This window comes from Pantherophis guttatus, chromosome 1, assembly GCF_059756535.1.
Source record: "Pantherophis guttatus breed Tessera chromosome 1, ASM5975653v1, whole genome shotgun sequence".
NCBI lineage: Eukaryota > Metazoa > Chordata > Lepidosauria > Squamata > Colubridae > Pantherophis > Pantherophis guttatus.
This window is the reverse complement of record NC_142063.1, coordinates 156,634,337-156,658,505: the sequence shown is the minus strand read 5'-3', so window position 1 is coordinate 156,658,505 and position 24,169 is coordinate 156,634,337. Positions and strand designations below refer to the sequence as shown.

Sequence of the window (24,169 nt, the reverse complement as noted above, 5' to 3'; positions counted from 1 at the left end):
ATAGTGACTACATTCTTTCTTCCCTTGCTCTTTTTAATAGTTTCAGAGACAATTTGGAGAAACCATCAGCATCTTATTCAGACTGGCTAGTAAATAATAGCATTGCTGAACTTGTAGCTTCCACTGGTCTTCCAGTGAACAACAGTGATGCATATCAAGATCCTCGCTTTGATGCAGAAGTAAGACATTTTTGATTTATATAAGTATCCCTTTCTATATTCTTTTGGTAGTCAAAATTTTGGAGAGCTTTTTAATAGCTAATCATATTTATCAAATGTAATGATAGCTGAATGTACCTTTTATGATCTGATCACAGACCTGGAAGAAATTACAAGATTTATAGAAACATCCTCATGGTGTGTTAAAAAAAAACCCGGTCCCTATAACCACATATTTGAAGCCACATCCCTTCTGCACATGTATTGAACTTCCACACATATTACATGGGATGGGGCTTCAACTGCATGGTCGTGATTGCCTCTTGACCCTTTGGCCTCCCACCCATCCACAATACTTTTGAAGATTTGCCTTCTGAGTGCATCTTTTCTCCATTTGATTTAGTCATTTTTAGAATAAGCATTGGATCTTTGTATTGAAATAATTGCCTGGTTAATTCAAATCAGTCTGTTAAAGTTTTGCTCCATTACACAGTTTCTTAACCTGCAGTACTTTCTGGAAATATCAGATCACAATTGACAGTAGATGCCGCAAGTACCAAAATTTCCTACAATTATGGCATTCTTAATTCCTTTACTTTATTCAAAGAGCCCTAAAATGGTTTAGTTTGAGTGTTTTTGTGGGTGGGAGCCTGGTGCAGAATTAGGTGAAAATTTACAGCAGTTCAATCCATACAAAGCTAAAAGAGCAAAAGTGACATTTTTACAAAATCTTCTGTTTATAGGAAGTCTGTCAAGAAATGTCTCTAAAAGCCTTCATAATAGATTTTTTTTATTATATTTGAAATATAAATGCTCAGAACATTTTACAGAGAAAACTACTGGAGGTAATTAATTCAGTCATTGAGAAAGTGTCATTAATGCCTAGGCAATATTTCCTGCTAAGAGGCATGCTGAAATAAAGCATACAATATTCTTACTGAATGTAGAGTTACAATTTCATATATGCTTTTTTGATTAATATGTAATGCAGCTGATTAATTTTTGTTTTACATTTTCTTAAAGAGTGCATTAATAAAAATGCTGTCAACTTATTTAGAGAAGGAATATTGTTTTTATGAGGCAGAAGAAGCAATAATTAATTCTTGATGGGATTGTCTTCCTATTTAATATTTAATCTCCAAAGTCAATTTTCAAGAAAAATGATTATTGAAGACAAAATGTCTTTATTATTAAAATAAAATCTCATTAAAATACAAGAAAGCTAAGAACTGGGATTTGCCATCAGATTTTGTTTCTGTTCCTTTCCTGCACTGCTTGAATTGCAAATAAAATTATTATGCATTTTATTTCTGAAATGTCTTTACCATTTTGGAAACTTATTTATAACATTTGTTAGTAACGGGTCCAGCAACTACTTCATTTACAGCTCAGCAAAAATAACATGTTGAACTCCATATACCACATATTATTGCTTAAAATGATGAAAATGATGAAAAGACTATTAAAATACAAAGATTAAAAAAAGGATCACCAAAATTCAGGAAGAAAAGCTTTTCAGTACAACTGAGATGTGTTCAATTAAGATGCATTGATACATATCATTTTGTCTAGTGTTCATGTAATTGTGTTATCATTTCAAATTCTTTTTTTTTCAAATATGCAAGGGAATGATGATACAGGTAGTTCTCAATTTACGACCATTTATTTAGCAACTGTTCAAAATTATGATGGTGCTGAAAAAAATGAATTACAACTGATCCTCACACTTACAACTGTCGCAGCACTTTCGTTGTAACATGATCAAAATTTGGCACTTGGCAACCAGCGTGTATTTAGGATGACGTAGTGTCCCAGGGTCACATGATCATCATTTGTGACCTTCCCAGGCAGCTTCCAACAAGCAAAGTTAATGGGGAAAACTGGATTTGCTTAATGAGTCCATGACTCGCTTAATGACTGCAGAAAAAAAGGTTGTAAAACAGCTGCAACTCTACTAATAACCATCTCACTTAGTGATGGATGTTGCAGTCCCAAGTGTGGTCCTAAGTCAAGGACTACCTGTATACCTTTTGGATTAAGACTAAATCATATGTTATGGTAGTTGATGAAGTTTTTTTTTAATTTAGGTTGATCAGATGTCTGGCTTTCATATAAGATCTGTACTCTGTGTACCTATATGGAATAACAGTCACCAAATAATTGGTAAATACTAAAAATACTTTTTAAATGTAAAACATGTGTTAATGTATTGATATGATATAGTTCACTATCAATTAATTACTGTAATAGTATTGTAATAATAAGTAACTTTCTTTTGTAGATTTGCAAATTAAATTTATATTGATATTGTCCATTTCCATATAAAATGGTATAAAAGATGTGAACACAAACAATAGAACTGTAACAAAACTTTACTGTTGGCTGTTTTAGTAATTTATTAATTATTAGTGGTAGTAATAAATTAAAATTAAATTAAACCCTGCTTGAAAAAAAATAAACAAAAGTCTAATTCTGAAGTACTGATCCAGCAAGTGAAAGAAGGATTAGAAAGAAAAGAAGATTGGCAACCAACAGATTGCTGTGCTTCCAAATTAATTATAATTTACTGTCTCAAGGAATTCATTATGTTAAAAATGAGATACACAAAGAATATTTGTACAATAAGTTGACATGAAGCCCGACACTCAGAGCTAAATCTAATTCAGCCAGCATGGAAGGAGAAAAGCTACTATTTTGAGTTGTTTCACTTAGCTGAATTCAAGCTTTGATGAATATATTAGTAATTCAGTATCAGATGCTGTTGGTATAATAGCATTTATCATTCATAATGCAAGTAATAATGCTTTGTGGTTTTTGAATTTTGAGTTCTTGTTTTGTGGCATTTCTCCTTCATTAATTTATTTATATATATGCTTATCATTGTAAATACAGAGTTTCCTTTAAAATATAAAATTAATTATGTATGCGAATTCTTTGTAAAGGGGTTGCTCAGGTGCTGAATAGACTTGATGGAAAACCTTTTGATGATGCTGATCAGCGACTCTTTGAGGTAAGAAATGTCAAATTGATGCAGTTTAATTACAATATTCAGTGCAGTATATATATTTCTATAGAAGACACCTTCCTATAAAGTTTCTTGCAAGTAAAATAAAATTAATAGAATCAACTTGGGTTATCAGTACAGGTACTGATTTCAGTACAGGCAGTCCTCGACTTACAACCACAATCGAACATAAAATTTATGTTTTCTTAAGTGAGTTTTGCCCCATTTTACAATTTTTCTTGCCACATTTGTTAAGTGAATCACAGTAGTTGTTAAATTAGCAACATGGTTGTTAAGTGAATTGGGTTTCCCCATTTATTTATTTTATTGGATTTATATACTGCCCTACTCCCGAAGGACTCAGGGCGCTGAACAGCCACAGAATAAAACACATAAATACAAAAATTTAAAATAGAATAAAAATGAATTAAATAATTTGGCTGAGACAAATTTAAAATACCCAATAATTTAAAAACAAATTAAAATTTACATTTAAAAGGGAAAAAGATTTAGGCCAGGCCAGCTTGATGAAATAAGAAAGTCTTGAGTGCGCGACGGAAGGTGCGCAGATCCGGGATCCTCCGTATCTCCGGGGGGAGCTTGTTCCAGATCATAGGTGCCCCCACAGAGAAGGCTCTCCCCCTAGGGGCCACCAGTCGACATTGTTTGGCCGATGGCACCTGGAGGAGCCCCTCTCTATGGGAGCGTACTGGCCAGTGGGAGGCTATTGGTGGTAGCAGGCGGTCCCATAGATAACCAGGTCCTAAGCCATGGAGCGCTCTAAAGGTGATAACCAAAACCTTGAAGCGCACCCGGAAGACCACCGGGAGCCAGCGCAGCTCGTGCAGGAGAGGTGTTACATGGGAACGCCACGTTGCTCCCATAACCACCCACGTGGCCACACTCTGCGCCAGTTGGAGCCTCCGAGTGCTCCTCAAGGGGAGCCCCATGTAGAGAGTGTTACAATAGTCCAGACGGGAGGTGACGAGGGCATGAGTGACTGTGTGTAGGGAGTCCCGATCTAGAAAGGGACACAACTGGTGGATCAGGCGAACCTGATGAAAAATCCTCCCGGTCATGGTCGTCAAGTGCTCTTCTAAAGACAGCCATGAATCCAGGAGGACACCCAAGTTGTGAGCCCTTTCTGTGGGGGCCAGTGATTCGCCCCCAATAGTCAGCGATGGCACCAGCTGACTATATCGGGACGTCGGAAACCACAGCCACTCGGTCTTGGATGGGTTGAGCCTGAGCCTGTTTCTCCCCATCCAGATCCGTACGGCCTCCAGGCACCGGGACATCACTTCAAGGGCATCGTTGGGGTGGTCTGGGGTGGAGATGTACAGCTGGGTGTCATCAGCGTACTGGTGGTACTTCACCCCGAAACCATGTATGATCTCGCCCAGCGGCTTTACATAAATGTAAAAGGGGCGAGAGGACCGATCGTTGTAGCACCCCACATATGAGGGGCCTCAGGGTCTACCTCTGCCCCCCTGTCAACACAGACTGCAACCGGTTGGAGAGAAAGGAGGAGAACCACCGTAGTACGGTGCCTCCCATCCCCAACTCTTCCAACCGGTGCAGTATGATACCATGGTGCATCGGTATCAAAATACCGATTTTGATGGTATCAAAAGCCGCTGAGAGATCTAACAGGACCAGGACAGAGGAGCAACCCCTGTCCCGAGCCCTCCAGAGATCATCAACCAACGCAACCAATGCCATTTCTGTGCTGTACCCAGGCCTGAAGCCCGACTGGAACGGATCCAGATACGTCGTTTCATCCAGGTACTGGGGAAGCTGTCGCGCAACCACACTCTCAACAACCTTCGAGACTGGACGATAATTAGCCAATACTGCCGGGTCCAGGGAAGACTTCTTGAGGAGAGGCCTCACCACCGCCTCCTTCAGGGTGGCGGGGAAGACATCCTCGCCCAATGAAGCATTTATAATCCCCTGGAGCCAGCCTCACGTCACCTCCCGGGAAACCAGCACTAACCAGGAGGGACACGGGTCCAACAAACATGTGGTCGTGTTCAGTCTACCCATAATTCTGTCCACGTCATCAGGGGTCACAGGATCAAACTCATCCCAGATAACATTCTCAAGACCTCCCTCCATCACCCTCACTGGATCTACCCAGTCGGAGTCCAGATCTTCCCGAATCTGAGTGATTTTGTCATACAGATACTGAACAAAATCCTCGGCTCTTCCCTCCAAGGGGTCCTCCCACGCTTCCTGGTGGAGCAGGGAGCGGGTCACCCTAAACAGGGTGGCCAGGCGATTATCTGATGATGCAATAAGTGCAGCAAAATGAGTACATTTTGCTGCTTTTATCGCCACTAGGTAATTCTTAATATGAGATCTTACCAGTGTCCGGTCAGATTCAGAAAGACTGGCCCTCCAACTACTCTCTAGGCATCTTTTCCGGCGCTTCATCTCCCTCAGCTCCTCGGTGAACCAAGGAGCCAGGTGAGATTGGCGCTGGGTCAGAAGCCGCAAAGACACAACTCGATCCAGAGCTCCAGCGGCCGCCCTGTCCCAGGCGGCCACTAGGTCTCCAGTCGAGGCGTGAGCCAGAACCTCGGGGATTGGCCCAAGCTCCATCTGGAACCTGTCAGGTTCTATCAGGCGCCTGGGGCGGTGCCATCTTATCGGTTCTGCCTCCCTGCGGTGGGGTGCAGCGGTTCGAAGGTCAAGGCAAAGGAGAGAGTGATCCGACCATGACAAGGGCTCGATCACTATATCCCCTATCTCGAGATCACTCAGCCACTGTCCAGAAACAAAAACCAAGTCCAGTGTGTTTCCCCCCGTGTGCGTAGGGCCATAAATTAGCTGGGTCAGGTCCAGAGCCGTCATGGAAGCCATGAACTCCCAAGCCACCTCAGACGCCCATTGACTTTGCTTGTCAGAAGGTCGCAAAAGGCGATCACATGATTCCAAAACACTGCAACCGTCATAAATGTGAATCAGTTGTCAAGCATCTGAATGTAAATCATGTAACCATGGGGATGCTACAGCAGCCATAAGTGTAAAAAAGTCACTTTCTTTAGTAATGTAACTTTGAACGGTCACTAAATGAACTGTTGTAAATTGAGGACCACCTGTATATTAGTGGTGGCAGATATCTTTAGAACCTGTGCTGCTGTAGTCTGCTTAAGCATTCGTATGAGTGATAATCAAATTAAATAGTAAAATTAAAGTGGAAGATTGAATCTGCTATTCTGAAAACACACCAAAATTTGCTCTTCCATTTTGGTTTTCAAATAAATTATGTTGCATATGAAATACTTACAATGTAATAATTCCATCAGTATTTGCAATTGCACATAGTCTTATTTTTTCTGACATCTGCTTTATAATATAAATACTGTTCCTTGTGATATTGCTTTATAAATCTTTACAGTACCTCAAATTAAATTGCTTAACATTTTAGGATTTATCTAATGTTTACTCACAGGTTTTAAATGAAAAGATATTTTTTAATTCTACTCTTTTCGTTATTCCTGGTCGATCTCTTTTTTTATACCATGTCCAACTTTTTCCTCAAGTGCTCCAGAAAAAGTGGCCCAGAGAGTGATTAACAGGATCCAGCAGCGTGAAAAACAATCACGCTCAGAATAAAACATGCCTCTTTGGAATTCAACTACTGAATAAAATGTGCCTTTTTTTAAAGCAGTCTTCTTGGTGGTCTGTAAAGATCCAGAATTTTGTTTTGCTTCTTCCAATTGGAATGTTGTTTCCCCTACTGCAATTCAAAATTCACTTTGAATTTTGCAGCCTGAGTCGGTAAATCACTAGGGATTTGTCATGGATGATGTGAAAGACTGAGCTTTGGTGTGAAGCAGTAGCCCTTAGGGGCACAGGGGGAACTGAGGAAGCCATTTTGGCTTTGACTGCTGTAGGTGAGAGATGCTCCGAAGAGTGAAGCTAGGTATGCAAACAATACTAATACAATTGCCTTCTTAAATTCAGGTATATTATGCACTATGCATGCTCTTGTGTGCTGGAGATGTAGAAATGTAAGTAAGCGAATGAATCTTGGTGACTCCTGGTTTCTTTGCAGAAAATAACTGCTTTCCCATTGCGTAGCTGGGTGTCTGTGAAAATCCAGCATTTTTCATCAATCTGAGAGTGCAGCAAAGACGCAGGGATAGGTTTAACCAAGGTCCATATACCTTAGCGTGATCAACAAGCCTGGTCCACAATCTTGTGTTGCAGCATTGCTGATTTATCCACCCAATTGAGTATTGAGCATGGGGTGACTTCCATTGGGCATGTTTACTTTAGTGAAAGGAAGGACTAGGTGTGACATGATAGCAATGTTCCAATATTTGAGGTGCTGCCACAAAGGGAGGGGGGTCAACCTAGTCTCCAAAGCATCTGAAAACAAGACAAGAAACAATGGATGGAAACTAACCGTGGAGAGAAGCAACCTAGAACTAAGGAGAAATTTCCTGATAGAACAATTAACCAGTGGAATGACTTGCCTCCAGAAGTTGTGAATGCTCCAAGACTGGAGGTTTTTAAGAAGAGATTGGACAGCCTGAAATGGTATAGGGTTTCCTGCTTTAACAGGGGGTTGGACTAGAAGACCTCCAAAGTCATTTCCAACTGTGATTCTATTAAGTTTGGGATACCTTTAAAAATATAGTACATCTTTGTTTTTAAAGGTTCTCTGAAAGATCCATAATCAATAGGGTAGAAAAACATACAAAGGAAAATGAAGAGACTAAAGTGCTCGGAGACTTTAGAATTCAGTACCTACAACATAATGTCCCAGATTTATCAATTGTTGATAAGAAAGACAAAAAAAATTGGATATAGGACCTGGACAAAGCAGAATAGAAGAGGAAGAACTCGAGAACAATCACAAAATACAAAGACCTGTAAACAAGAGTAAAACAAGTGTTGCAAAAGAAAGGCAAGATAGTGCCAATAGTAATAGGTCCCTTGGATGCAATCCTTAAGCATCTGGAGCTCTACTTGAATGCCATCCATGTTAACAAAATCACAGTCATTCAATTGGAAATAGGAGCTTTACATCCTGGGACAATGCCTTTAACCCCATCAAACAAACAACAGATTCTTGGGAAGGACTTGATAGGTGGATAAAAATGCCAAATCCAATCTAAACATCTGGCTGACTATGTGACCAACAACAATAATAATAATGTTCCCATTTTAAAATTTAAACGTAAATTATTTAAACTATTAAATTAAATAAATCACGTTTAATTTTTATTTATTTTTTTAATTTAAAATTGACAAAATTCCCACTTGTCAATTATAATAGGCCAAACTGCTTGGTTATGCAAATGTACTGTGCCAGTATACTGTATTGTAACAACCTGGGATCTTGTGAAAGATCAATCCTTATGAAGGCCAATACTAACTGAAGAACTCACAACGATGATTTTATATTGCACATGTATATAATAAGATTCAAAATGCCAAATCCAGTCTGAACAGCTGGCTGATTGTGCAACAAACCATAATAAGAAAGGCAAATGCATTTAGAAATTTATTTATTTTATTTATTTATAAAATTTGTATGCCGCCCTATCTCCAAGGACTCAGGGTGGCTCACAACGACAATTGACCAAGCGATTATTAAAAAACAACAAGTATACACAGAAGAATAAAAAGTTTTTAAGAATTTAAAATATACTACCCCATCAGTCCAGGCCGGAGGACATAAATAGCCAGGTTTTCAATTCACGGCGGAAGGTGCGAAGGTCAGGGGCCAACCGGAGCCCCAAGGGAAGTTGATTCCAGAGGGTGGGGGCGCTCACAGAGAAGGCTCTACCCCTGGGGGTCGCCAGCCAACATTGTCTAGCTGACGGCACCCTAAGTAGGCCCTCTCTGTGAGAGCGCACCGGGCGATGGGAAGTTGACGCTGGTTGCAGGTGGTCCGACAAATAACCTGGGCCTAAGCCATGAAGGGCTTTATAGGTTAACACCAGCACCTTGAATCTCACCTGAAGGGCAACCATCAACCAATGCAAGCCGCGCAGGAGTGGTGTAATATGGGAGTATCGGGTCCCTCTCGCAATAACCCGCACGGCCACATTCTGTACCAGCTGAAGCCTCTGGGTGGTCTTCACGGGCAGCCCCAAGTAGAGAAGATTGCAGTAGTCGATCCGGGAGGTGACTAGCGCATGAGTGACTGTGTGTAGGGCATCTCAGTCCAAGTATGGGTGCAACTGGCGCACCAGGCAAACCTGGGCAAACACCCCCCTGGTCACCACCGTGATATGACCCTCCAAACTCAGCCGTGAATCCAAGACGACGCCCAAATTGCATGCTCTGTCTACGGGGGGCAACACCTCGCCCCCAATAGACAGCGTTGGGACTTCTTGCTCGGCCCGAGATGCCGGTATCCACAGGCACTTGGTCTTGGCTGGGTTGAGTCGAAGCCTGTTACTCCCCATCCAGATCCGTATCACTTCCAGGCACCGGGACATCACGTCGAGGGCATCACTGGGCTGGTTCGGGGTGGATATAAAAAGCTGGGTATCATCAGCATACTGATGATACCCCACCCCAAAACCACGGATGATCTGTCCCAGCAGCTTCATGTAAATGTTGAACAGAAGGGGTGAGAGGACCGACCCCTGGGGCACCCCACAAGTGGGGTCTCATGGCCAACCTCTGCCCCCCTGCCAACACCGCTTGCGTACGACCCGAGAGGTAGGAGGCGAACCATCATAAAATGGTGCCACCCACTCCCAACCCCTCAAGGCGTCGCAGCATGATACCATGGTCGATGGTATCAAAAGCTGTCGAGAGATCTAATAGGAATGATCCCTGTCCCAAGACCTCCAGAGAGCATCCACCAGTGCGACCAATGCCATCTCAGTGCTGTAACCGGGCCTGTAACCCGATTGGCACGGATCTAGGTAATCTGCTTCATCCAGGGCCACCGGAAACTGACGTGCCACCACGCTCTCAACAACCTTCACCAAAAAGCAAAGGTTGGAGACTGGATGAAAGTTGGAGACCGGACGAAAGTCCAAAATGGTTGAATCTAAGGCAGGTTTCTTAAGGAGGGGCCTAACCACCACCTCCTTCAAGGCGGCGGGAAAACTCCCTCCATCCAAAGATGCTGTTATCACTGCCTGGATCCAACTGCGTGTCACCTCCCAAGCTGCATAAACCAGCCAGGAGGGACACGGGTCCAGTATGCAAGTGTTGCACTCAGCTTCCTCATGATCCTGTCCACTTCCTCTGGGGTAACAGGATCAAACTCTTCCCAGACAACAAGACCTGCTGCCTCCCCACTGTCCGACCCTGGCCAGAGTCCAAGCCGTCCCGAATCTGAGCGATCTTGTCCCTCAGATGTTGGCTAAACTCCTCGGCTCGCCCCCGCAAAGGGTCCTCCCCCCCTCTGATACAGGAGGGAGCGGGATACCCTAAACAGGGCAGCCGGGCGATTATCTGCAGACGCGATGAGGGCTGAGAAGAATGTACGCTTCGCTGCCGCCATCGCCTCCAGGTAAGACCGTGTGAACGATCTTAGCTGGGCTCGGTCAGATTCGGAACGACTAGTCCTCCAACAGTTCTCTAGGCCTCTCCTTCTGTGCTTCATCCCCCGGAGCTCCTCAGTATACCAAGGAGCAAGCCGGGTCTGCGCCGGGTCAGAGGTCTCAAAGGCACGACACGGTCAAGAGCCCCAGCGGCCGCCCTATCCCAGGCCTCCACCAGGGTCTCAACCAGAGCGTGGGAGCGAGAGAGAGGAATTGTCCCAAGCTCCGTCTGGAACCTCTCCGGGTCCATCAGGCACCTGGGACAGAACCAGATGGTCGGTTCCGCATCCCAGCAAGGTGGGGCAAGTCCAACCGGAGGAGATCATGGTCGGTCCATGATGGGGGGAAACAACAATTACCCCCCACCGATCATAACACTCCACTGCTCCGAGATGAAAACAAGATCGGGTGTGTGCCCTCCCTCATGAGTCGGTCCCTGAATAATCTGGGTCAGGTCCATGCTTACATCCTGTGATGATGCCTTTAACCAGGGGTGAAATTCACTTACCTTCGCTACCGGTTCGCAAATGTGAGCGCAAGCGTGAGCACTACACATGCACATGCCTCCTCCATGCATGTGCAGAGCCTTCTGCACATGCGCAGAGGGTCAAAAATGGGACGTGATTACATCTGGTTGGGTGGGCAGAGCCTCCCGCCACCGGCGCTACCGGCGTGATTACATCTGGTTGGGTGGCAGAGCCTCCCGCCACCGGCGCTATTCAGCTGGATAGAACCAGCTGAATTTCACCACTGCCTTTAAAATTATTCAACAATATTTGTCTATCTTAGTCCTTTGGAAGGACTCAATAGGTGGATAAAAAGACCAAATCCGGTCTAAACATATGGCTGACTATGCAACCAACCATAATTTATTAAATTTGTAGGGCACCCAACTCATATACAACTGTACTGTACTGGTTGGTTTCAGCTCAGTGTTGAATTTTGCTGAGGGCTTACCCTCTGTTCATGTTCCTGTGCAATATTGATACAGTCTATGATGTATTTTGCTATAAAAAGATGTTGCAGTGTACAGTATTTGTTCCTTTGGCATTTGAAGTAAAAAGAGGGTTTTTTTTACCCATCCAATCAAGCATACAGGCATGACTCATTCTTGTTCTTTTTCTGAGCGGCTGAGGTTTTAGAAGATAAACTTAAGCACCAGTGTGTAGGAAAGCAATTTTGTATTTTCCTTGTAAGATTTCTTCCCTGCACAGCGGTATTTGCCGTTTTTCTTTCTTTCTTTCTTTAATGGTCTCATTCCAATATGAAGAAGCATATTTGTTTCTTCATTCATATGTTTGTAAGCCAATATTGCAAGGCTGCCAGGAAAGATAAAACCACATATTGAAACTGAAAAATAAGAATTGTGATGTCAGTTGCTGACTATCTGCAAGAAAACTCACAATAAATGGGGGAAAAGTCAGCACTCCCCCTATCCCCTAAACAAGAATCCCTGAAACCTATATAGGAAATTACAAATTTCTTTCACACTTTGGGGAATTTTAACTTTTGGCTAATCTTTATGCAAGTTGACAAGCCAATATCTGCATAAACTGCTGCTGTATATACTTGTACAGTCCTGAGAAGGAAGAACTTCATTGTTTTCAATGTTTCCCAGGACTAGAGCACAATAGCATTTAAAGTGGGACTGTTTTGTTCTGAGCTCACACAATTATTTTTTTTTTAAATTCATGCACGTAACCAGAATGTTGCTTTCTTTATTCCATTCAGTATTATTAAATTTTGAAATCACTTATATTAAAGCTAGACTTTTTTTTTTAGGCTTTTGTTATATTTTGTGGCTTGGGCATCAATAATACTATTATGTATGACCAAGTGAAAAAGTCCTGGGCAAAGCAGTCTGTGGCTCTTGATGTAAGTATTATTGAAAATTCAGGGTTTTTTTAAAAAAAGCTTTTTATGAGACTGATTCGAAGGATGCTATATATAATTGGAAAGGGGTCAGTAGGAAGGCAACAATGCTGATACATACAAGTACAGAATTGATGTGCTGTGTAGGGATGTAGCATACAGAAAATGAAAAGGAAGAGCAGACTGGAAAAAAATAAATATTGAAAACAAACAAAAGAAAACAAAAAAGTTACGTATACTGAACTTTGACTTCCTCTCTATTAAACAAGTGAGGAAAACAATCTTTTTGTTAAAAAAAAAAAGTCTGAAGAAACAGAAGAAAAAAGACCTAGGTTTATACATGTGTCATGTAAAATGTCTAAATCAATAGCTCATTATTTATCAACAATTTTATTCCTTCAAAGTGAGACAGATTTAAGGGTTTTTAAAATGCTCTTTTAGATTGTTAGCTAATTTCTTAATTTGGTATGAGTAGTTTCCATACATCACTCAATCATTTAATTCAACTTTTAAAAACAGACTATTAGGGAACATTTTTAAGACTTGTAAAAAACAGAAAAAGTTTGGTGCCTCTCAGCAGCCCCTCAGGTTTTCAGGGTACTTTTACCTGGACAATTATGTCTCTCTGCAGTGGTGGTTGATACTACTGCCAGGATCAAAAATAATTTAAATGACTCTGTTGTTTATTAATTTGCCTTGCAAATGAAGCCTAAAACCTGAAGTAGGCATAGTATGTGTAGCTGTAGTGAAAGTGTATTAATCTAGAAGCAGAACCATGGGCATTCTAGTCTTCTTTAAAATTGGGTCCACCAGGGTAAGTAGTTTCGTGGATAATATATATTGCAGAGATACTAATAAACCATTATAATATTCACTTCGTTGATGGCTTAAGACTGGGATGTCAAACTGGATTTCTTCAAGGGCCAGATCAGCATTGTAGTTCTCCTCTGTGGGTCGGCCAGCCGGGGGTGGGGGGGAGATGAGACAGATGCCTCCTGCAGAACCCTGCTGGCCGAAACGGGGTGCGGGGGGGCTGCACATGGTCCCCCTGTTCCTGTTTTGGCTGTCAGAGGCATCACAGACCAGTTCTTTGCTATTTCCAGATCGGATGCATGGGCCAGATTTAAGCACCCTGTGGGCCAGATCTGGCCCCTGTGTTTGACATCCCTGGCTTAAGATGATTGTAACTTTTTAGGTTCTTATCTGTGACCGTTTCTCCCCCCCCCTTTTTTTTTCTGGATCAGGTGCTGTCTTATCATGCAACGTGTTCAAAGGCAGAACTTGACAAATTTAAGGTAACTTATTTCACTTATTTTAGCAAAAGTTTTAACAAAAATACATTTGACTCTGTAATAGAAATTAATTCTAATATTTTCAAGGTTGACTGCTGATTCAATTTCTTCGGTTATGCAGTTTTTCAGTTGTTTTTGAAACGCTTGTGATCAAATGATTACTCTTGTCAGGATTTTCTGTGTTTTGTGTTTTTGGCTCTGCATTATTCCTCCCTCAAGAAACACAACCGAACTTTCTCTCTTCCCTCTTTCACTTTTACTGGGATCACATATTGTCTTTAGTCCTGGTGGGTCATGGTGTGCTCAGTTACTGAGGTTTGTTGAGTAAGTCACATTTGGCAGAGTTCATTCAATACAGTGCATAAATTGTGGTTTACAAATCATAGGGGCTGAATTGAGATTTTAAGGCAATTAGAGTGCTTATATAAGCAGAAAAGTGAGGTATACATGTATTCAGTAATAAAAAAAAATAAACACCCTGCCACAAGCAAATTAAACCAACAAACCAAATTATAGCATTGACCTGAGGGTTGCAGTATTTTTAAATCAATATGACATCCAAAAGCTGTGGTTACATGCAATGTGTGAATTTGTTGATATAGTACCTCCATTTTAACATTTTATCTAGTGATAAATGCTATAATTTGTGGTGAGAGCAATTATACGTATTGATAATTTGGGGCAACATGATGGGAGGCTGCAGATTGGAAATTGGAAGCCGTATGTGGCCTGTGGATTATAGGTTGGTCATCCTAATTTGATATGGTATAGGAATTTTATCTAGTTGACCATTCCATTATAGTGACTAATCATCATATTTGTAATATCGATGGAAGTGCCAAATCTGTGCAGAGTACTATAATAAAAAATATCTGCAAAACAAATGTTTGCAAAGATCATGATCTCAGTGACACTCTATAACAGGGATCTCCAACCTTGGCAACTTTAAGACTTGTGGACTTCAACTCCCAGAACTCTGGGAGTTGAAGTCCACAAGTCTTAAAGTTGCCAAGGTTGGAGACCCCTGCTCTATAATGAGAGAATGGAGTTGGAAAGGAAACGTACTGGCTAGGAGAAGATAGAAGGTAAATGAGATAAAAGATGAATAATGAAGCCAGAAAACAGGACATTAAAAAAAAAAACCCAACATTTTCTTAAAACATTTTTAGAAAGTAAGTTCCATGCGCAAGGAACAAGACAAGAAATAACAAGTTCAGGATTGCTGCCAATCCTTGTAGGCAATACCACTCTCTGCCCCATAGATACATGTGGTTTATCGTTATGTGGTATATGAATATGGATATTGTACTTCAGATAACCAACGAACCATATAGAATTCTTTCAGTCATTATTTGCTGGAGTGTTTGGTAATTCAGGCCATGTTTTAGATCATGAATTCTGGCTCTAGCATAAAGCACTGTTTTAAGTGATATCTGATACTAGACCAACATCTAGAAAAACTGTTGTATACAGATTGTATATAGAAAAACTGTTGTATATACATATACTGCTGTGACTGTTGTATACAGACTAGTTTTGTAAAATTATTTCAAAAAAAGTATGTGCCCTTTAAGTTCTGAGACTGAGAAAAATTATGTTAGTTTTGTCTTAAATTTCAACCAAGTCCATTTCCAAAGAAAATATGTGAACAGTTCTATTTCTTAAGTATTTACAGTTAAGTGAAAAAAAATGCTTATCTAAATTGTGCAGCTGGGAATGATGTATATGTAACAAATTAATAATTCATGGGTGATCTGCATTATTTATAGTTTGTATTCATTTTTGTAGGGCAAATAATACTCAGGAGAATCTTATGATACAAAATATTGAATCACTTGTTTTGTACATCTTTGGTTCAATAATAATATTGAATAATATTGAACCATATAATATGTAATAATATATTTCTGGTTAGGTATTTCTGACCTTTGCTAAACTCAAATACAAAACAAAGCTATAATCAATACGATTTTTAATTAATCATAGCTTCAAAAGTCATTTTCATTTGTTGAAATAACATTCAACAAAAATATGGTGAAACATTTTTATTTTATTTTTTTGATTTATATGCCGCCCTTCTCCGGAGACTCAGGGCGGCTTACAATGTGCTCAGCAATTTTGGTATTGTTGTCCTGCATGTATGTACATTTCAGCAATTTATTGTATAGCTACAGAGATTTGCATCATTTAAAAAAAAGATCCCCCTTGATGTGTATTGTAGAAATCAAGCAAAAGATCTTAACATTATTTTATTTGTAAAACTTTGTTAGATCAATTATATTGAGATGTACAAAATTTTTATAAGAGATTATGCAATATAACTTTGCATTTTCTTTTTTTCTTTTTTATATAAGGACTTTAGCTAAGTTTTAAAAAATAGCACAGGAAAATGTCTTCCATAATGGCACTTTTGGATCTTTATCTTGTGTTTCCTCTCAAATGTGGGTTGTTATCTTGCAGAGTCATGAGTTACTTACAGGAGGGTCACAACATTTAAAAAAAAAAACTGTTCAGCTTGTGCAGGTACAGTGGGAACAGAGTAGTTTGAGACAAATTTTGAAAGATGTCTAAAATCATAGATTTTGTTAATTGTTAAAACCATCAAATAGTCACAACATTGCTATGATCAATGGTTAGTTTCCTGCTGGCTGGTGACTCCCAATTTACTGTGCAATAACATACATGCATGTTTTTATAAAACTTTGCATTTTAGCATTCAGTAATTTTACATATTATTTTAAATGTCTAATCTTTTAAAATGGAAACATTTGGGCGATTAAAAAAAGGCTAAAGATAGCCAGTCTATCAGAAATGCAAATAAAAGTAGGCTTTTAAATATTTCAGCAAATATAAATATATTACCGATTAGTGGTGAAATGTAAAATTTGTTACTACCGGTTCTGTGGGCGTGGCTTGGTGGTGGTGGGTAATGTGACTGTTTTTTTACTTTTAAAAGCATTTTTTCTACAAACTCTTCGGTGGAAGAGGTTTAGAAAAAATGCTTTTAAAAGGCTCTGAACAATCCCAGCTGAGCCGCGCGATCATCAGAGGCTTTTTTTTTTTTTTTACTTTTAAAAGCATTTTTTCGGCCGAAGAGGTTGTAGAAAAAATGCTTTTAAAAGTAAAAAAAAATAAGGGATTCCTAATGTAACACAATGGAGTGATTTGCACAGTGTGTCAAAAATATGATAATTCGAGCCTGGTTATTTTAGCCTTGAACAAGAACTTTGGATTGATTATTCTGTAATACCTTTGTTTCCTTAGTTACCCACAGTATTCTCAGGAATTTTCTTTAACATCAAAGTTCAAAAGCATCAGCACTCCTCCTATCCTGCCTCCTCAAATCCACCTTACACGTTGTAGAGTCCATTGCCTGTCCAATACTCTAAGTTAAAGATAGACACATCCTAGCATCTGAATATCTTTTTCTAGATCTTCATTGCTAATCTTCAGCATATTTTTGACTTCTGATTTCTTCAGTGTTGATCGTCGATCCTAAAAGTGTGAAAACTGACAGCTACCATATTTTTCGGAGTATAAGATGCTCCGGACTATTAAGGTGGCTTAGGGCCGGGGTACTTACGAGACCGCCTTTTGCCACCAATAGCCTCCCACTGGCCAGTACGCTCGCACAGAGTGGGCCTCCTCAGGGTGCCGTCCGCCAGACAATGTCGGCTGGCGACCCCCAGGGGGAGAGCCTTCTCTGTGACGGCGCCCACCCTCTGGAACAACCTTCCCCCAGAGTTACGTACAATAACAGACCTCTGGATTTTTCGTCGGGCCCTGAAAACCTATTTATTTCAACTAGCTGGGCTGGCTTGAGTTTAATTTTAAATTGATTTTAAATTGGGTTGTTTTAATTTACGGCCAGAATATTTAATTATTTTAATATTGTTTTTAAATTTTGTATGTTCTGTTTTTACTTTGGCTGTACACCGCCCTGAGTCCTTTTTGGAGAAGGGCGGTATAGAAATTTAATTAATAAATAAATAATAAATAAATAAATAAATAAATAAAAGGCGGATTTCTTTATTACTGATTTCTTTATTGTTGATTGTTCAGTCTTAAAGGCAGAAGCTATCCATCACTTCAGTATCTTCATTGTCAATTTTAAGCCTGGTTAATCTAAATTTAATTCAGTGAATTAAAAGTGCCCCCCAGCTCCAGACAGTTTGCTGTAGAGTTGGATGGCACCTCATTTGGTCTTTCTTATATTCAATCTTAGTCCATTTTTTTCACTGGGATCCTTGATTTTCATTATTAGAGTTTGCTGATTATTTGCATATTTAGCTATCTTAATAGTATCTCAGCATTGCACCAATTATTGATGTTTCTTCCTCCAGTTTTAAAGATACATTTTCTTTCAGTCCAGCTTTTCTTAATATATACTCAACTTATAAGTGGAATAAATAAGGAGAGAAGATATGTTCTTCTCTTACTTCTTTGCTGACCTGGAGCCAGTCTGTTGCATCTTGTTCCACCCATAATGTGATTTCCTGCCTCGTGTAAGGGTTTCTCATAAGGACAATGAGGTTATTCTGGATTTCCCATTTTAAAAAACACATTCCATAGCTTCACATGGTCAACACAATCAAAAGCCTTTCTATAGTCAATGAAGCATATTCTGACTTATTTTTGGTATTCTTTATTTCTGACAATTATGCAGCATGAATCACAATAATGTTTCTTTTTCTCTGGCCTTTCTTGAAACCATCTTGAACAACTCCTTTTCCCTGTAGGACTCTAGTCTATATTGGATGAGCCTAGGTATTATTTTGCCAGCATATACATTTTAGAATACAGTACTGTCAAACAGTCTCCTTTCTTTAGTACTGTTGTGCAGGCTGACTTTTTCCAATTTGTTATTGTTCTCTGCATTTGCTAACATTGTTTGGTTAAAACCTTTATAGATTCTTCTTATGTTACTCGCCATATTACTGTCGGTATTCCAGCAGTTTCTGTAGTTTCGTACTTGGTAATAACTGGAGTGCCGATTTTACTTCTTCTAATCAAATTCTAATTTAAAAATTCTAATTTTTAAGAGCCTGGTGGCATGGCAGACTAAAGCACTGTTATTAACAGTTATTAACATCAGCTGCCTACAATTACTGCAAGTTCAAATCTCCCCAGGCTCAAGGTTGACTCAGCCTTCCATCCTTTCTAAGGTAGGTAAAATGAGGACCTAGATTGTGGGGGCAATAAGCTGACTTTTTATAAAAATATACAAAAGTATGAAGGCTATTGCTTAACGCATTGTAAGCTGCCCTGAGTCTCTGGAGAAGGGCGGCATATAAATCAAATTAAATAAAAAAATTTTTTAAAAAAATTAATCAGTGATGGGTTGCCCCTGGTTTGGACCAGTTTGCAAGAACCGGTAGTAAAACCGGCAGGAGACCCTGTCCACCGCCCCGGATGTCATCATCAGCGATCTGCGCATGCGCAGAAGCAAGGTGTGCATGCAGAAGCAAGGTGCGTGCGCGATCCCGTTGCGAACCGGTAGTAAAGGTAAGTAGAGCCCACCCCTGCTTCTAATGCTAGGGTACCTTGTAAAGTAGATAATATCTTCAAAGGCATATTGAACATTGATATCTCTGTAATATTTCAGTATATTCCTTCCATTTTATTTGATCTCCTTTGGTTTTTGTCTACTGGCAGCCTTTAGCCTATGAATTTAAGACTGGAATCTCTTTCTGAGTTTGGAAAACTTTTGGAAGAGTTCCCTTGTTTTTTCATGCGTGTTTCCATACTTGATGTATTCAGAGATGTCATTGTAATACCGCTGGTAGTCTCTTCTAACAGCTCTCTGAAATTCTTTTTTAAGTTCCTTTCTGAGATATTTATATGTCTTGGTGTTAGGCAATATCCACTGTTCTGACATGTGATTTTTTTTTTCCTTTCTTCTTCTTGGTCTTTGGCAGTCTTTTTTCACATTCATCCTTAACAATCACTTTGAGGTTCAGCTCTTCAAAATGATCCTTTATGTTCTCTTTAAATATTGTAGGTATATGTTCAGTATCATATTGTGGAAACTGATTAGCTTTGTTCTTCAGCTTGCTATAATACGTTACAGAGCCATTTGTAATGGATTTTCCTTTATTGCTACTCCATCGCTGAAGAAAACCATAGTGCTGTGATCTAAAAGTTGAGAGAAAACTTATTAAATTTAGAATGATTGGAAAGAGCCTAAATTAGATGAGATCATTGCATTCGTTCATAGCAGAAGGTAAAAAAATATTCTGGCTTTCTGTCACTTTTCATTTAGACTGTCAGAATATATGACCATTATGGGTATATTATGAATTCTAATATGATTATGATTCATTAGTAAGAATATTAATAACAAGAAATTATTAAGACAAGATTAAGCATCACAAGAAGCACGGAGGATGCCCTGTTTTATTTCTGTCACATTCTCCTTGTGGGTGACAGCTACTCAAATACTAGATCTGCTTCAATGACCCTGCAGGGCTTCCTATTTTTTTCTTTGAACTATTGCCTATTATTGATAGGAGCAGAAAAATAGTGTGTTTTTCATCACATCACACACTGAGTTCTTGTAGCAGTAGATGGAGATAAGATATGACTTTCCTTTTCTCTTACATCTCTTGGTTACCTGACTGCAAATGGAGAGATACAAATTCTGCTTCCAAATTTACCCACACTTGAAGGTGGAAGCGAGAGATGGTTTGGATAAAGCTGTTTTCCTCAGGTCTTGAAAACAGGTAGAGCTTCTTCATAATGAAGCACCACTTCATCAAATGATAAACTGTGTAGTGTCAGCAGAGTATGTTACTATTTGTATTAGAAAAGAGAATGATGAAAAGATAAGAATGAAGAAAGAGCTTGTGCATTTTTCTGTCATAGAGGAATTATTTTTGCTCTGGAAGGAAACAATCCATCTAAAGATCAATATGAACAAATGGAGTTGTATTTTCTACCCTGGTCTTCTATTAGATGAAAAGGCAGCAAAAGAATGAATTGGGATGAATGAATTCATACAGTGCTTGCATAGAGACAATCCTTAACTAAAATGCCATATATACAAAGCAATGCATTTAGTCGATACATCTTGTTCCAAGAGCATACACACAGTATATATATAACACTTATGCCTACATACATCTAACTGTGCCAAAATCATGCTAAATGTATTTCTCACACTCCTTCTGCCCCCTGCAATCTTTCCACTAATGCAGATGTGCTTTTTATACGCAGGAGATCCGAATCATTTAATGCCCATGGAAAAGAGCGAAATTGTTTGATATTCACAAGATGTCATGCCATTATTCTGCCTGAAAAAAGAAGTCAAGAGCTAAAACAGTTTCCTTTATTGCAAATCCAGCAACTCAAACAATCAAGTTTATGCTGTGTCCTCCAACATAGTTCAAGTTTATATTGAGGTTTATATTGAGAAAACAACTCATCCTCACCTCTTCTTTCCTAAATGGAAAGAAAACAAAACCATTGGCTAAACAGTAGATCTTCATCCCTAACAAATTATTTTATACAGTATTCGTGCAATCTTCTACTGTGTAAAGTACAGACAACAAAGAAATCAGTCACTCCACTTAGTCTTAGTAACAGAAGTGTTTCTTTGATGTTGAGAAATCTTAGCACCTTTCATGTTTGTACAAGGGTACTGCATATATTTGATGCCCAGGGTCTGTTTTAAAAGTAACATCGAATTAAAAGAAACTTTTGTCACACCTAACGCTCTGTAATTTATTTTATTTTTTTGCTTTGAGTGAAGCTCAGCTCCTATTGATACCAGACCCATTTGAATAGTGTTCTTGGCAGCCATAAATAATTGATTTGCTACTCTTTCTTCTTTTTCACTTCCCAGTTTTGCTATTTCCTATAGAAGCACTAATCAGGCTTATCTCTTTAAGATCATCATTTAACTGCTGCCCCTTAGCAATATCACTTTGCCTACTGCAAATAGGGACAGGCTAACTTCCCATAATATTATGATAAGGAAGTAGAAGTAGCAAGGAGCCTTGGTGGCGCAGCAGACTAAAGTGCTGTTAAGTAGCACCAGCTTCCTGCAATTACTGCAAGTTCAAATCTCACCAGGCTCAAGGTTGACTCAGCCTTCCATCCTTTCGAGGTAGGTAAAATGAGGACCCGGATTGTGGGGGCAATAAGATGACTTTGTATAAAAAGAACACCGCTTAGGGCCCCCCGAAAACCCTACTAAGCAGGTATATACAAAAGTATATACCTGCTATTGAAGGCTATTGCTTAACACATTGTAAGCCGCCCTGAGTCTCTGGAGAAGGGCAGCATATAAATTGAATCAATCAATCAATCAATCAATCAATCAATCAATAGAATCCTGCTTATGTGATCATGAAACAAATAGCCCTCCAGAGTTTATTGAATTACATTTTTTGCATCCTTCATCAATCACCATGGTTCCTGGGGATGCTGGGAGCTGTAGTTCTTCAACAACTGGAGAACCATAGGTTTACCATATGTGGATCAACCTTTAGTAGCACCAACAGGAATGTTTTAACTTAAACTCTAGCTATACACAAGTGTGGGCTATGGATGTTCTGAGCTTGGAGAGGAAAGAATAAGATTTCCCTCAAGTGTGGTATGAATAAGCATACCTTATCTTGACTGCAAAAATTTACAAAACCTCTAGGTTGTCAACAATGAGGTGTCAGTAAAGGAATATGTTTTTAGCTCAGGGTTGAAATGCACTGATGATGTTGCCTAGTTTGGATAATGAAACATCTGCAAGAAAACAATCAAGCTCAGAGAGCATCAAGGAGCCCTCACAATGAGATGTTCCTATTTCTCTTTGTTACCATATTATGATTGTTCAATTCTTGGAACAATGGGCAATAAAGAAGTTGACGCGGCTTAATGATCTAACAGCTCTTTATTCTGAACCACAACAAAACAACGAATTAGAAAGAGAGTGAGTGAGTGAGCAACACTCTGTCGCTGACAGCTCTTTTATACTTGAGCTGTCAGTGGCTCAACCAATCGTAGGGCCCCAATCTCCCGCCGGAAAGCTATCAGCGGCAGAGCCAATCGGCTTCTCTTTACTTGACACGTGTTCTTCGGCCGAACACAACAATGATCATCTAAATTTGTACTGCCCAGAAACATTTTACTGAAGCAACAGATACATTAATCTGGATTTTGGACCTTTTTTAAAAAAATCAGCCATTGAGCGAGTGAAAACTTTATAATTTTCATATTCTCAAAATGCAATTGAGATAGATCTGCTATTGCCTAATGTTTCACAGAGGCAAGCACTAACCAACTTATGGGTATGCCTGCCTGATGCAGGCAGATGCAGAGCTGGCCATTGATTGTAAATCAATACAGATAAAATAAAAAAGGCAGGGACTAAGCAGTTGGAGAATTTTAAAATAAAGAAATCGCTTGGTAGAGAAGAGAAATGAACTCTTATATAAGCTTTCATTTGGAGGATTTTGCTTGATTTAAAAAAACGTGTGTGAGCCTTTTCCAACTTTGTACTGTCTAGATATTTGGGAATTTCATAATTTCCCATCACTTTGCAGAGAAGTAATTATGGAAATCAAGGCAACATGTGAAGTGCAATGGATCAGAAATATTTTTTGGTCCCTCTGTTGAATCCAAAAAGAAAACCATGTACATTGTACATACTCAGAAGTTGTTTTTATACCACATTTGTATACTACTTTCTAAATTAACAATGAATTTTTCAATATATTGGTTCAAACTATGTCATTTTGATAAACTAAATGGTGGGATATTAATATAAATGCTTTATTTCCCACTGCTACTTTGATTTTTAAAGTAAATGTTAAAAATGTCTTCATTAGTAAGGCATTGATTGTTTTAAGCATACTGGTTTAAAGCACCAATAAAGTTCCATTATAGTTTTTCTAATTATAAAGCTTTAAATTATGTCTGAACATTTTAAAATTCAAACACCTGTTTGGCCACTAGGTGTCACCCTTGCTCCATGTTAAGGAGTAGAGTAGTAAGACTACTTCCAGGATTGTCAGAAGCACAATATTCAAAACAATTCAGTTTTTATGTAAATTGAGATCGGAATAATGTTTTCACATGTGCAGCGATTTAATGTAGGCAGGACCAGCAGTCATTTTGTTTTTGCTTCAATCCATTAAAAATGAGAGTTCTGAAGAAATGCTTTGTTGATTCAATAGTAAATACAGAGTAGTCATATCAAAGATGCTTTTTTGAATCAACACACCAGTGGTGGGTTCCAACCGGTGTTATCACCGGTTCTCTTCACGCACATACTTTGCTGCGCTTATCAGCTGGGCTAAAAAACAAGAAATAAAGGTAGGA

The 24,169-nt window shown here is 39.4% G+C and overlaps 1 protein-coding gene across 2 annotated transcripts in view; it reads left to right on the top strand.

Moving 5' to 3' along the window:
• The window catches only part of PDE11A (phosphodiesterase 11A), a 168,783-nt gene that overhangs the window by 84,848 nt on the left and 59,766 nt on the right, over positions 1 to 24,169 (top strand). The window contains exons 6-10 of one of the 2 annotated variants that reach the window (XM_034428334.2): positions 41 to 179; positions 2,246 to 2,321; positions 3,101 to 3,168; positions 12,471 to 12,563; positions 13,805 to 13,855. In XM_034428334.2, coding sequence (XP_034284225.2) covers positions 41 to 179; positions 2,246 to 2,321; positions 3,101 to 3,168; positions 12,471 to 12,563; positions 13,805 to 13,855 — 427 coding nt within the window. The remainder of the gene's footprint in view (positions 1 to 40; positions 180 to 2,245; positions 2,322 to 3,100; positions 3,169 to 12,470; positions 12,564 to 13,804; positions 13,856 to 24,169) is intronic. The other variant, XM_034428349.2, reaches the window with a different exon arrangement.